Here is a 13,201-nt window from a genome sequence, read left to right on the forward strand (position 1 = left end):
TAAATAAGTAGTAGGTGGTGGCTCGAGATACCTTCTTTAATATAATCCCAGTTGAAGTTCACATAATACTGTTTCATGCTACGCAAAAGAATAATTGTCCATCGACCCATCTAACTGTGTAATTGGACTGGAACACTACAACCGTTACAACTTTTCGTTAATGTCTACTCCAAGTGTGATGCGTTGAAAGAGCACCGCATTCACACACAATGTCGGACAATATTTAGTGAGTTTCTTTCCTGCAGAAGATGTTTCGCCGGTTTCGCCGGTGGCTGCCCTGCTGTACCACTGGGGAGGGGAGCGAGGCAGACGACCCGCCGGAGGAGAAGACCGCCCCTGGCCACCCACTGGACAGCATGGAGGTGAGGGGCGCCGTGGTGCCTGCCTTCTGAGTAGACTACTTGATTTAAAAGCGCTATTTTCGTCTATCACTATTAGGTATTTTGTGAAACCTTGGCAATCTTTCTTAGCTGGTGGCTGAGATAAAGAGTGGTGTTCTGAATTACTGCTTCCTTTAGACTACGTTCTGAGCGTTACCTACTTTACCGTTGTTTGTAAGAGTCAAGAAATGTCACTTGCTTCAGTTGCGGGTTTCTCTGTTCTCATGTTAAGTGGTTAGTCCTTATACGTCGATGGTAATCAAAAGTGGCACTCGCATAAGGTGTCAAACGTATTTGTATATTTATCAATCGAATAAGGAACGCACGACCAAGACTAATAGTGTGAAATTATGAGGAAAACGTAGGTGTGGCATGCTATATAGTGGCTTTATTCTAATTAGCGTAAACATTATGCCCATTAGTATGTCAACATTGAAAGCTCCCTAGTGGTATTGGGGATACGGGGTGCGCTAATGAAGGTATCTAAACGTAGCAGAAATAAATGAAAACCCATTCTAGCAACGATACGGGTCGATAATACGGAGAACGGGTAGTCTGCTGTGTCAGGTGGTTAGGGACAATCATTGGTAAATGGTTAACTTGTTTGGCTGTCGTGAGCTGTGAAAGGAGGTTGAATGACGGTGAAACCTGCGGTAGCCGATAAGACCTTCGATGTCCTCTCCTCATCACGGTATGTAACGGTCGGAATCATTTGCGGACTGTAGAGCAGGATTGGAGGCTACCTGTGGCAGATATGACGATAGAGCAGATTGCTGGTACAGGCACAATAATATAATACGCAACATCCAGAACTTCTTGTGTATTGTATTCTTGAGGCGGCCCAACACCGTATTAAATATTCGGTCATATTATTTTGGATCGTCAGTATAAGTTTGTAGGACAGAGACCACCATGAAACCCTGCGAGGTGGATATGCGCATCCTCGCGTTTCTTCTCGTAAGTGCAGAAGTGAGCTTACAGGCATGGTCCATATCGAGCGATTGGGAGACATCACAACGTCATGTTGTGAATGAGACTGTATCATTGTTTGGAACGTCGAGCAGTGATAGTCCTTTGCAAAGGTTTAGATTACTTTTCAGAATAACAAGCTCTTAAAGATCCAACCCTGAGAAAAAAAATGCACGAGAATAATTTATACACCAATATAATCTCACAGTATTTATGATGTCACTATATTGACTGATAAATAATTCTTACTCTCATTCGATTTAAATATGTACTGAATAGATGTACCAAAGAACTGGCAATATTTAATGTTACTTTAATCATCTAAATTATTGTGGATAGATCTTCTCTCAACTTGTAACACATGGAACACTTTTAGCAACATCTTAACATCATCCATTATATCTTTTTCTCACAGGAGCCAGCATTAGCAACAACAGCGGCGTCACCAGCCACGTCGCCCACGGCAACACTGCAGGTACCGCCAGCCACGCTGCCGGACACAGGAGGAGAGCCAGCAGAAGCCACAAGAGAAGAGGCGTCTCCACCTGCGTCACCATTCGCAGTACCAGTTGAACGACCAGCTGCACCACAAGTGGTTGCACCAGCTGCGTCACCAGCCACAACAGGAGTGGCCAAGGAGGCCACAACACAACTGGAGTCTCCAGCCGTATTGCCATCCACGACACAACTTGAACCAGCAGCTGCTACACACATGGCATCTCCCACCACGCGCCCATCTACAACACATGTCTCATCAGACGTGACACAAGTGACGTCGGCACCTAAAATTGAAGTGGCGTTGCCACCCACAACGAGAGCAATTCTTCGAGTCTCATCACCAGGCAAAACAGAAGTTGCGTCACCAGCAGACTACCTAAACACAAAACGTGTAGCCTCATTACCTTTAGAGCAGTTGGTGTCCAAAGCATCGCCGTCAGCCTCCACACAAATATCATCCGCCATCCCCATTGCCTGCTACGGCATGCATCCTATCACCAGTCCTGTTGCCAGATACAACACCCGTCAAGGCTCCAAACCTGTTGCCAGATACAGCACACGCTGTGTCACCAGTCCTGCTGCTGGATACAGCACACATCCTGTCACCAGTCCTGTTGCCAGATTCAGCACACGCTGTGTCACCAGTCCTGCTGCCCGATTCAGCACACGCTGTGCCACCAGTCCTGCTGCCCGATTCAGCACACACAGTGTCACCAGTCCTGCTGCCAGATTCAGCACACGCTGTGCCACCAGTCCTGCTGCCAGATACAACACGTGTTCTGTCACCAGTCCTGCTGCTAGCTACAACATGATTCGCGTCGCAAGATTCTGAATTTCAGTGAAATATATCATTTGTTCTTATTACACTTTTGATTCAATAAAAACGAAATTATATGTGCTATATGCTGTGTCTATTTTTAACTATGATGATGTATGCATGTACAGACACGACACTTACATGTGTGTGGATACATTGTAATGTAATCTGTAATAATAACATTATAGCCCCCTAGTACTTCATAATTCATCCCAAGTAATTCTACATTTGCCAATTCTACTGCAGTGTTAGTTGACAAGAAAAGAAAACGTTGTTGTTTAGAAGGGAGAGGTACGAATGGAGTATTATGACTACTGTACAAACAGATAAAAAATCTCTTTTCTGTCTATGATTGTGCTGAGATGTTGGAAAGTGGAGCACAGGATTACAGTTTCACAGATCGATCACGTTTTGAATGAAATTCAAATTGAAACAATCTTGGTGTGTGCCTAGATTAAATACTTGGTAGCAGCTAGTTTTCCTTTGGAGTAATTCGTAAGTATATCAAAAGACTCATTCCTCCTACACACAGTTTTGTTCAGCAAGATTCTGCGGCTGACACCAGCAGAATTTGACGAGTGCTGCATACTTGCGTCAAAACAACCAAACATTCCATAGTTGTACAGGAACATTATTCTGCGGACCCCCACCACACTTAATAGAATGAAGAACTGATACGAGAAACTTCGATTAATGCTGTTTAGAACGGGTGGCATCAGACAGAGTTCAAAGATCTGATAATACATTTTCTGTGCTCATATGGTCATGCTGATATCGCAGTTAGATCTAAACAATTGTACATGTGAATCCAGAAATCCTTCTTGCTGCACGTTAAAATTCTAAATAATACATATCGTAAAAAGTACCAGCCACTGAAAGTACACATTACTGGGTGTACTCGCTACAATTTCGTATATACACCAGACAGTAAATGATGTACCTACCTACAAACTTCCAGTGGCCGGTCCCTCGTTGTCTGTTCCTGAGATGCTGCGCATATTCCTTGATGAGAAATATAGGGGGCTCTAACTCTTACGTTACCACCACTATGTCGTACTCCAACAGTGTACTGATAACATTTTTTTACTTATTTGCTGGTACATGTAATGTCAATCACGCTATTGCTCTCGTGTACAAAACTACTATCCCATTATAACGAACAAGGTTTCCACTTGACGCCTTCCTGATCCCCAAATTTAATGTTTAAAGAGCTATTTAACATATATACTTGCGAATTTAAGAATCGAGTAAGGAAAGTCGAACATATTGCACTAAAAAATAGAAACTCCTCTACAGTTACTCCTTTCGTAGTGGTACACAGTAGATTTTCTGCACATCGGAAGTGAAATGTACGCCCCATCCCCGAAAACTATGTTAGGTAAAAACTTAAGAGAGTAAGTCAAGCTGTGAAAAAGGTAAAACTTAGGCATGCGCTCGAATTAACCGTCAGCAGAAGTGATCAGCTGTCATATGAAAAAACCGCCGTGGCCTTGGTGTAGGCAAAATGAATGCTGAACTGATTCCATTGCTCCAGCCCCCACACTGAACCGGTACTTCACATTACGTACAACCACAACTGAACCACAAACGAAACAGAGACTCATTGACCACTTCTTACGGGTAAACGACTGACGCCACTGACAAATTCTATCTGAACTACCGTCAATAAAGGCATCAGATCAGCAGGGTCTACTGAAGCACAGAATTAAAGCAGTCAACTTTGACTAAAGACGTCCTAGGCAGCCCATAGATATTAATGTCTTTACTTTCCAACCATAGATGATAAATCGGTTGTCTGCTGCGGATAAGCGCCATCATTGTGTATTTAAAAAGGTAAATGTTGTTTTAAAAGACAGAGCTAGTTACTCGCAAAATCTTTTTCGTTTGCATCGATTTCAGTAATTGGTATTTTGCAATTCATTCGGTACTTAATTTCATTCTTAGTGAATTTGAAATAATTTGGACGGATTGTTTTTTGTTTTATGAGAATTTTTTCTTTTTCGTTTTAGTTTGGAGGTATGGATTTATCTATTCCAATGAACCTGGATGATTTAAAGGAGGCTATGGGCTCAGACATAATGGCCATGACTCGATTTTTACAAATGTATGTTCCTGTTGCCGGTTAAGTTCGATGTCGTGAGTGCGACGAACATATGCACCAGACAAGTGTGTCCGCTCGCCGTACTCACGACTTATTCGTATGGCGCTGCAGCAAACATCGGTTGTGGCGGTCGGTTAGACGAGGAACATGGATCGAGAAGTCTAAGCTCGCCTTGAGGGATAAAATAAAAATTATATACTGCTGGTGTTTGAGGTAGCCTGTGTGGCTGTGCGTGCATGAATGTCGTGTGAGTGAGCGTACAATTGTAGACTGCTACTCTTTTTGTAGGGAAGTTTGTAGGGAACATTTAAAGTACAGGGGGCAATTGGGTGGCCGGTTATAGTCGAAATCGACGAGTAGCATTTTGGCAAAAGGAACTACAACATGGGGAACCTCCTGTAGGATTATTTATTTGGGATGCTGTAGTTTGAGGTCAAGATGTGACGAAGTAATTTCTAAAGTAGGTCCCAATCGAACGACGGATGATTTGGTTACATTAATTGAAAATGATGTTGTAGAGGGTTCCGTAGTGATTTCAGATGGTTTTTCTTCATGTAGGGATTTGGGGAATAGGGGTTATCAGCATCATGTTGTTAATCACAATACCGAATTCTGATCTTTATCCACCGGTCAACTGAAGAGTAGGATGCAAATGTTACGTATGGCTCTATTTTTCGTCTTCCGTAGCACTAGTATTCTGTTCTTAAATTGACATACATAGGGCGATTGAAGAACAGAATACGCACGTTATAAATGTCGTTATCTCCCATTCGCTAGTTCTACTTTTCTATTCTTTAAATGGTTCAAATGTCTCTAAGCACTATGGGACTTAACATCTGAGGTCATCGGTCCCCTAGACTTAGAACTACTTCAACCTAACTAACCTAAGTGGAACACACACATCCATGCTCGAGGCAGGATTCGAAAGTGTGGCCGTAGCAGCACCACGGTTCTGGACTGAAGCGCCTAGATCCACTCGGCCACAGCGGCCGACCCAACGACATCGAACAGAGTCGTATTTGATGGTGATTTTAACTCTGTTCCACAGCGGCCTATACAACGACGTGGACCAGCGACGTATTTGATGGTGATTTTAACTCTGTTGTTTATAAAAAATATCAAAAGCCAAATTCAAATAGATGCGTGGAACTTGAATATATGGTTATAAATTCGTGTTTGATTGACACGTGAGAGGCAACAAACGCGGACTTACTATTATACACCTAAGTGAATGGTCTTTCTGCGAGAAGGAAAGATCAGATTTATATCTCACAAGATTTATTATTTAACATCACTGCATCAGAAATGTGGCCTACAAATTTTTCCATCCACTGTACTTATATTACCAAAGTCGTTTTTCGAAATTCGACAGCTTTTCGTGGGAAAGCATCATAGAAATTAAATATCGCCTTAGCCTGAGACAAGGAAATACACGTGGTGGGAACACGGGGGCCTACGTCACTACCGTAAAGAAATATCCCCGCAGATTAAACTGTTGGATGGAGCACGCAAAATGCTAACAACGCGGATTGGGAAGACAATATGGTTACAATAAAAGTGAGAAGCATTTTATTTCATGTGTCTCTGAGAATTGTACGAAGACACACGAGACATAATCACTGATAAATATAGAGGAAGCATATGTGAATGCTGAGACGAAAACTAGAAGATCTTGAAGTGAGGTCTAGAGGTGACAGTATTATCCAAGAGGAAAATATGTCACTGTACCACTTAATCCTAACATGGGAGAGGACAAAATACAAAATAAAAAAGAACACAAGATACGAAGTGACGCAACATAACAGTACTGTTATAACAAAAGCGCAGTGCTGCAACGTTTCCATGAGTTGTATACTGCAGTAGACATAGATGACAACCTCGAAACAGTTTTTCAAATTGTTATTGTTGACGTTCTGGCAGAATCGGACAACACTTCTGCCAGCTAAGTATTCACGGACGTGTTATTACGAGGGATGGAATTTTAACAGTGATGCGTAACTATTTATTTACAGCTCGTACAAAATAGATACGCGTTTCGGAGTCTTACTGACCCACATAGTCGTCACCAGCATTGTGTATAACCCGTTGTCAGCGATGTGGAAGTCGCAGGATACTCTTAGCAGTGCCAGTTGTGTTGACAGTTCGAGCGGCGTGGTCTATTGGCCGACGATTTAGTAGCAGTTCTGAAGCGAATGCCGCGAAGAGTGTCCTTCAGTTTAGAAATCGAGTTGGACTCACGAGGGCTTAAGTCCGGGGGCGTGCAGTAGGTGGTAGAGAATTTAGCAGCCCCGTCAGTCAAACAAAACTGTAACAGCTTGCACTCAACGTGCTCGAGCATTGTCCAGCAAAATGATGGTCAGGTCCTGCACAAAGTGTCATCACTTCTGACTCTTTGCTGTTCATTTTTGGAATATGTAATGATCCTTGGAAAGTCCAACAGCTCCCTATAAGATTCCAGGAGAGATCCATCATATAGGTAGCCAAGAAAGACCCGACAACGATCATCGAATTATTTGTTTTGGGAATAAAAAGTGCCTTTTCTTGGTGACATTTATTTTAATTCTCGTAGACACATTTAGCTTTCTTTACTTTACGGTGTCATCAGTAAATCCCTGATTTTTGAACAGACCCCATTATGCTTGCTGCAGACTATGACTACCTTAACAATGTGGTTTTGCCCCGTCCATTATTAGCCCGAGCAGTGAAGAAGAATTGTGATGAATAACGTGATTACCACACCTCCGCAGCACACACCGTAAATGAATACCACGACCTAACAGGCACCACGGATATATGGGAAACAACGTGGTGCGTGATATCAGTTTATTTTTCGAATGCTTTCTATGGAAATCTGCTCCGATTTCTGCTTAAAGCAGTACGGAAGTTAGGTACCTGCAACAAATACTCACCACTTGTGAGAGTCATCTTTGGAAGGGCCCAGTCAAAAAATCACGATCAGCGGATAACTAACTGGGGCATACCGTATAAAGTGGACATGCCCTCGGTGGTGCCCATTGTCGGCGGCCCAACTCGCAACTGCGGTCGGACCTCTGGTAACGAAAGTTAAAAGCTCATTCCCAGACCTTACCTTATTACAAAAGAAAATCGTATTTACAGTGTTTGCAGATGATTTGAGGATATGCGTGTCGACACAAGACCAGACACAGCACCCACAACGTTAAGTGAACACGTACTATCCAACAATAGCAGCCATAATAAATAGTAACAAATCCAAGATAATAATCATGTTGAACAAATTTAGGACCAGAATTCATCTACATATAAGCCCAAGTCCCGAGGTGATCCAGGAAGACAAACTAGGGAAAGACTTCATTTTATCGGAAGTGTATTAAACAGGGTCCATTTTGCTGCTGCCAGCGCATATAGCCAGAAGTCTACTGAATTTCGTAGGCCGTTGAAATATTTTCAAGGTAAAATACAGCAGAATAACATTACTCTTTAAAGAGGGTGGTATCGAAATGATAGATACTGAAGGGCTGCATCTGTTTTAGCAGCGCTGTGTAGCGCTTTGCATTGGATCTATGATTGCGCTTTCTTTGTAAGAGACTCTGTGGCTGGTTGGATTCGTTGTTGGAAGTTAATTGCCAGTTGTGTTATGCAGTTGGAAGTTAGTCGACAGCAGTGATGGAAGTCCTGTTGGGCAGTTGGAGGTGAACAGCCAGCAGTGATGAGAAGTTAGCATTGGTGGAGGATAGAGGTCTCAAGTGTTAGCGTAGGCTAACAATCTGGACACGTTCGACTTGGAGATTCAATATTATTCATGATTATATACCTTTGTTCTAGATGTCAGTTACGATTTATATCCGTGTCTCAACTGGATGTCACAATATTAACGTAAAAAAATACATGATTTGGTTTTCAAGAAAATCTTTCCTTTGCTAACCACATGCCTGTTAGTTGCTTTAGTAGCTAGATTCTTTTATTTAGCTGGCAGTATTGACACTCACGGTATTGGAATAGTTCGCATCATGAAGATTTTTGTGAGGTAAGTGCTTAATGAAATGTATAGGTTACTGTTAGGATTTTTTTTTAGTCAGCGCCATTCTTTTGAATTAATTATTTGAAGTCTGGTTATTTTTCTATGAGCAGTGAGATTGCGTAGCACTAAGATATTGTGGGTCTCAGTCCTTCAGCAATTTAAGTACAGCCACACTCATTTAAATAAAGAGGTTTCAGAACTCATTGTACTTAAAAGATCAAAATTCAGCCGTACCAACCTGGTATGTATACTTGTAAAAGCAGATCAACAAGATGTTGATAAGCACAGGTCAGTATGGGAAAATACACTGTGCAATAGAATTAAAGGATCAGTTTTACGAAATTCAATACTTAACATCCATTAGGACACAGAAAATTGAAATGTGACTCAAAGTGCCTACAGCCTTCTTCAATAAAGGTGCAAAACTGGCGCCCTGCGACGTCACCCTTGGCTCGATGACACTTCAAAACAGGCCGCAGCTCAGAAGGTCGTATGAGCTGTAAGATGGGTTAATGATGTCACATCCGCACCAAATTTCACAACTTTTCTGCCCGTTGCCACAGTGGACGTTTAACTCTTTCGTTTGACGCCATTGAGATAGAGGTCACAACCGCGACACCCATCACTGAAATCACGGAGTTTTCTTGTGGTTGGCCGAGGAACACATTTCAGACACACCGCCGCTCAGAATTAAAACGAAGGCGGCAGGGGTTGCATAAGGCGCGTCAATGAAACCACCTTCCCTTGGGGCGATGACTCCCACCCATATCACTGTGGAAAATGACAGCTCTAAATGCAATGAGGAACGGGAGACGCTGACATTGCTGACAGCCCAGCAAGTTACAACCATTCTCTAAAGGCTATATGGCGTAGTATTCCCCTTGAACGTGGTTGCCCGACCGAATTTTTACTGTCGTTTGCAGATTGGAACCTACAGGGCCAAAATGTGCTTTGTGGGTGTGGAGGGGTGTGGCGGAGACGCGATGTTGACATACGCGTGATTAAACTGGCAAAGCCGCGCGGGATTAGCCGAGCGTTCTGGGCGCTGCAGTCATGGCCTGTGTGGTTGATCCCTTCGGAGGATCGAGTCCTCCGTTGGGCATGGGTGTGTGTGTTTGTCCTTACGATAATTTAGGTTAAGTAGTGTGTAAGCTTAGGCACTGATGACGTTAGCAGTTAAGTCCCATAAGATATCACACACATTAAAAAAATGGCAATGGGTCCCACTAAGACATCTACTTCGAAAAAACCCTCGACAGTTCCCGCCCAGTTTTATTGAGAATTTTAAAAATGAGCCTTGTCACCTCTCCGATTCCAGCTGCATATATGTACGTGGAAACAACATACCATGTTGCAGACAGTTTGACGTATTGCGTTCTGAGAGGGCTACTCGGAAAGTATGGTCCGCTAGATCGTGCAGTGGAAACCACGACGAAAGTTTGCAGAAGCTTTGCATAGATCTGCCCAACGATCGCGACACTTCGATCTTTTCAGCTCTCTGTGCACAGAGAGCACCTAAAGATGCCCAAAAAACAGTGTCTTCCACCATGTATGAGGGCCTGTGAGAGATTTCGCCTGATTTCATACAGCCCACACAGCGTTATCGTCATGCGTTTCCTTCTTTAGGACGTTTCGCTGTCGCACACTGCAGGGGCAATGAGGTCGTTCCTGCAGCAATTTTAGTAGGAAGTGTTTGATCACCCACCATAGAGCGGGGACTTGGCTACCTCTGAGTTTCATATCTGCTCACAGAGCGATAAAATTTGGTCGTTGACAACAAGCCGCAGATCAGCGTAGAGAATTGGCAGGAAGCACATTTAGCAGAATTCTGTGATGGCGGTATTGTGGAAACTGCTACAATGCTATGACAAATGCGTCAGTCGTAGCTGCCACTATGTAGAGCAGTTGCTGGAAAGTTTATCGTACTGTTGCACTTAAAATATTTTTGATCTTCACTGTAGTTTCTATTTCACGACCGACCGAACCTTACTTTCCGAACAGCCCCTGTGTAATCTTAAATTAAAGATAGGAATTAATAATTTATCTCCATACAAATCTCCCACAGCGCCAACTGAAATCCCAGGAATCTTAAGAAAAATAATAAAATGCTCACCAGTATATGTTTTAACCCCTGCGTTCCTCATTTGTCATATAAGTTATTCATATATCTCTTCTCCTGTGACGTTACCATTACAATTTTTTAGTTGTGTCTCAAAAGTGCAGATGAGGTGTTCTGCATCTTTGCTCGATTGAAGGTGGAACGGAAATGCACGTATGTGGTGAATACCATACTGTGCACAAAAAGGGTCTGAGAATAAAATTGTGACAGTTGTCACTGACCGAGGTGTGGGGCAGATCTTTGATTCAGATTACCTGAGTGAGAGGCTCTGCAGTGTTGAAGTGGAGGTTGGCAGCTCTGTGAAACGGGAGTAAGTGTCAATGACCAGCAATCAACAAGCATCCAAGAGGGAGTCTGTGAAGTCTACACGGACCCACTCACAAGGCTGATAGCCCAGACCATGGTGAACAGCTTTGCCGGTGAGCGGCCTGATACACTGCGCATTTAGATAAAGCTGTGATTAAATGTTCAAATTCATGATTAATTCAAAGCTTTAGACATGGCGACTAGCCAACATCTTGGTGAATGAAATGTCGCAAATGATCCTTATGCAGAAGGTGAATTATGTCGTGCCAAGCGAAAACCTTACGATCAGCAGAGAACATCATCCTGATCGAAACCAGGGTCAGATCCCATCAGTAAATGCGAAAGGGCGACTGCGTTTCAATGATAAGCTACTTGCGGAAATGAATACCATAGTTACATCTACTAAGGAACAGGGCCCAATTCTGAAGTCTATGGCTTGTGTTATACGGGAAGTTTGCCACGGGGCTAAAGAGAGACATTTGCGGTTGTGATCAGACACCAAATGAGACTTAACACTGTAGAGAAACATATAAGATTTCTTCATAGGATACATAATAACAAGCGCATCCTTCTCTATTTGAGAATAATTCTCCTGTCCATCATTAAACGTCTTTGACACAAAGCAAATGGGCTGTTATGATTATTTTGCACAACGCCACTACATCACGAGCTCCAAGCCATACCGCGACGGGTCAGTTGCAACCACAAATTGGAGGACCAGGTGATAGTGGTCAAGTAAGGGGCAGAACGGCGAACATTCTTCAAGGTCTGGAATGCGTGGTCTCAGGCAGGAGTTGACTCAAACGCTGCACCTTTCATAAGTGGCTGATATCAAGGAAATGAAACCAAAGCTACTTGCTGAAGGAACTTGAGGCAATTCGCCACTTTGCCTAAGAAATCCTGGAACCCTCTCATATTCGCGGGGCGAAAGGGCCGTAACAGGCGGTGTGTGGCTGTCGGTTGGCTGAATCACCCGACAAGAAATAAGATGTCCAATGTATTCTATACAGGGTTGCAAGAAGTATGACTTTTCCAAATTGCACTTTAGTCCTACGGAACGGCGTGTTTACAACACAAGAAACACTTCAGTCTTAAATGTAGAGGCCTTACGGGATATTCATAGCAAGAAGCAGACGTAATCTGTCATCAAGTTGTAGCTGTTAATGTACTTCCAAGGAATCTATTTTTGAAAAATACTGTACATGCACAGCTTCGTCACAGGTTAGTCCTGGCAGCTCAGAGTCATCACCACAGACACGGATTATGACCGTCGGCGTCTTGATAATGACTAATGTTGTAGCCCAGGGACTGGATCAAATAGGTGCCACGACGCCTAAAGCGGTCAATCTGTCTAATTCTTCGTTCACTTTTGCGCGAAGTGTTACATTCCTGGCACGGAATAAACTAGTTCACGCTGTCGATTTTTATGACATACGCACTACGTAATCAGCAGCCTTCTTGAGTCCCGGGAGAAAAGGGCACAATATTCCTGGTAAACATAATTCAGCCGTTCATAAGGCACAAAATCAGACACAAAATAAACGGAATCGGATATCGTAAATCGAAAAGCCCGGATACCGTCCAAAACGAACAAATGTTCCGTAAGCGCTCTGCCCATTGCTAGGAATATCAATGGGCGCACCACAGCCTTGTCCGTTGTTCCCGCGGTAAACTGGCCCAGGTTAGGAATCTGCTGTCTATTATAGCTGAGAAGCTGGCCCAAAGTTGCTGACAGCGGAGGAGAACCAAGACGGACGTAAGTATTAAAATTTAACAGCGTGGCTGCTGAAGCCCTGTCCAGTTGGAAGCGTAAGTGGAACCTCGATAATATGCTCTTGATGAACAGTGTGTCAGAAACAGTTGCATTTCTTACACTGAAGAGCTAAAGAAACTGCTACACCTGCCTAATATCGTACAGGGCCCCCGGGAGCACTCAGAAGGGTCGGGACACGACGTGACGTGTCTGAAGAAGTGTTGGGGGGAATTGACACCATGGATCCTGCAGGGCTGT

At 43.3% G+C, this 13,201-nt stretch overlaps 1 protein-coding gene across 1 annotated transcript; it reads left to right on the plus strand.

The window, feature by feature from the left end:
* Positions 1-1,292: 1,292 nt before the first annotated feature.
* LOC126092921 (mucin-1-like) lies at positions 1,293-2,679 on the plus strand. Its single transcript, XM_049908651.1, has 2 exons — positions 1,293-1,337; positions 1,765-2,679. The coding sequence occupies exons 1-2, from the start codon at positions 1,293-1,295 to the stop codon at positions 2,677-2,679; spliced, it is 960 nt and encodes a 319-aa protein (XP_049764608.1).
* The last annotated feature ends 10,522 nt before the right edge of the window (positions 2,680-13,201 follow it).

The sequence above is a fragment of the Schistocerca cancellata genome, chromosome 7 (assembly GCF_023864275.1).
Source record: "Schistocerca cancellata isolate TAMUIC-IGC-003103 chromosome 7, iqSchCanc2.1, whole genome shotgun sequence".
Classification (NCBI taxonomy): Eukaryota; Metazoa; Arthropoda; class Insecta; order Orthoptera; family Acrididae; genus Schistocerca; species Schistocerca cancellata.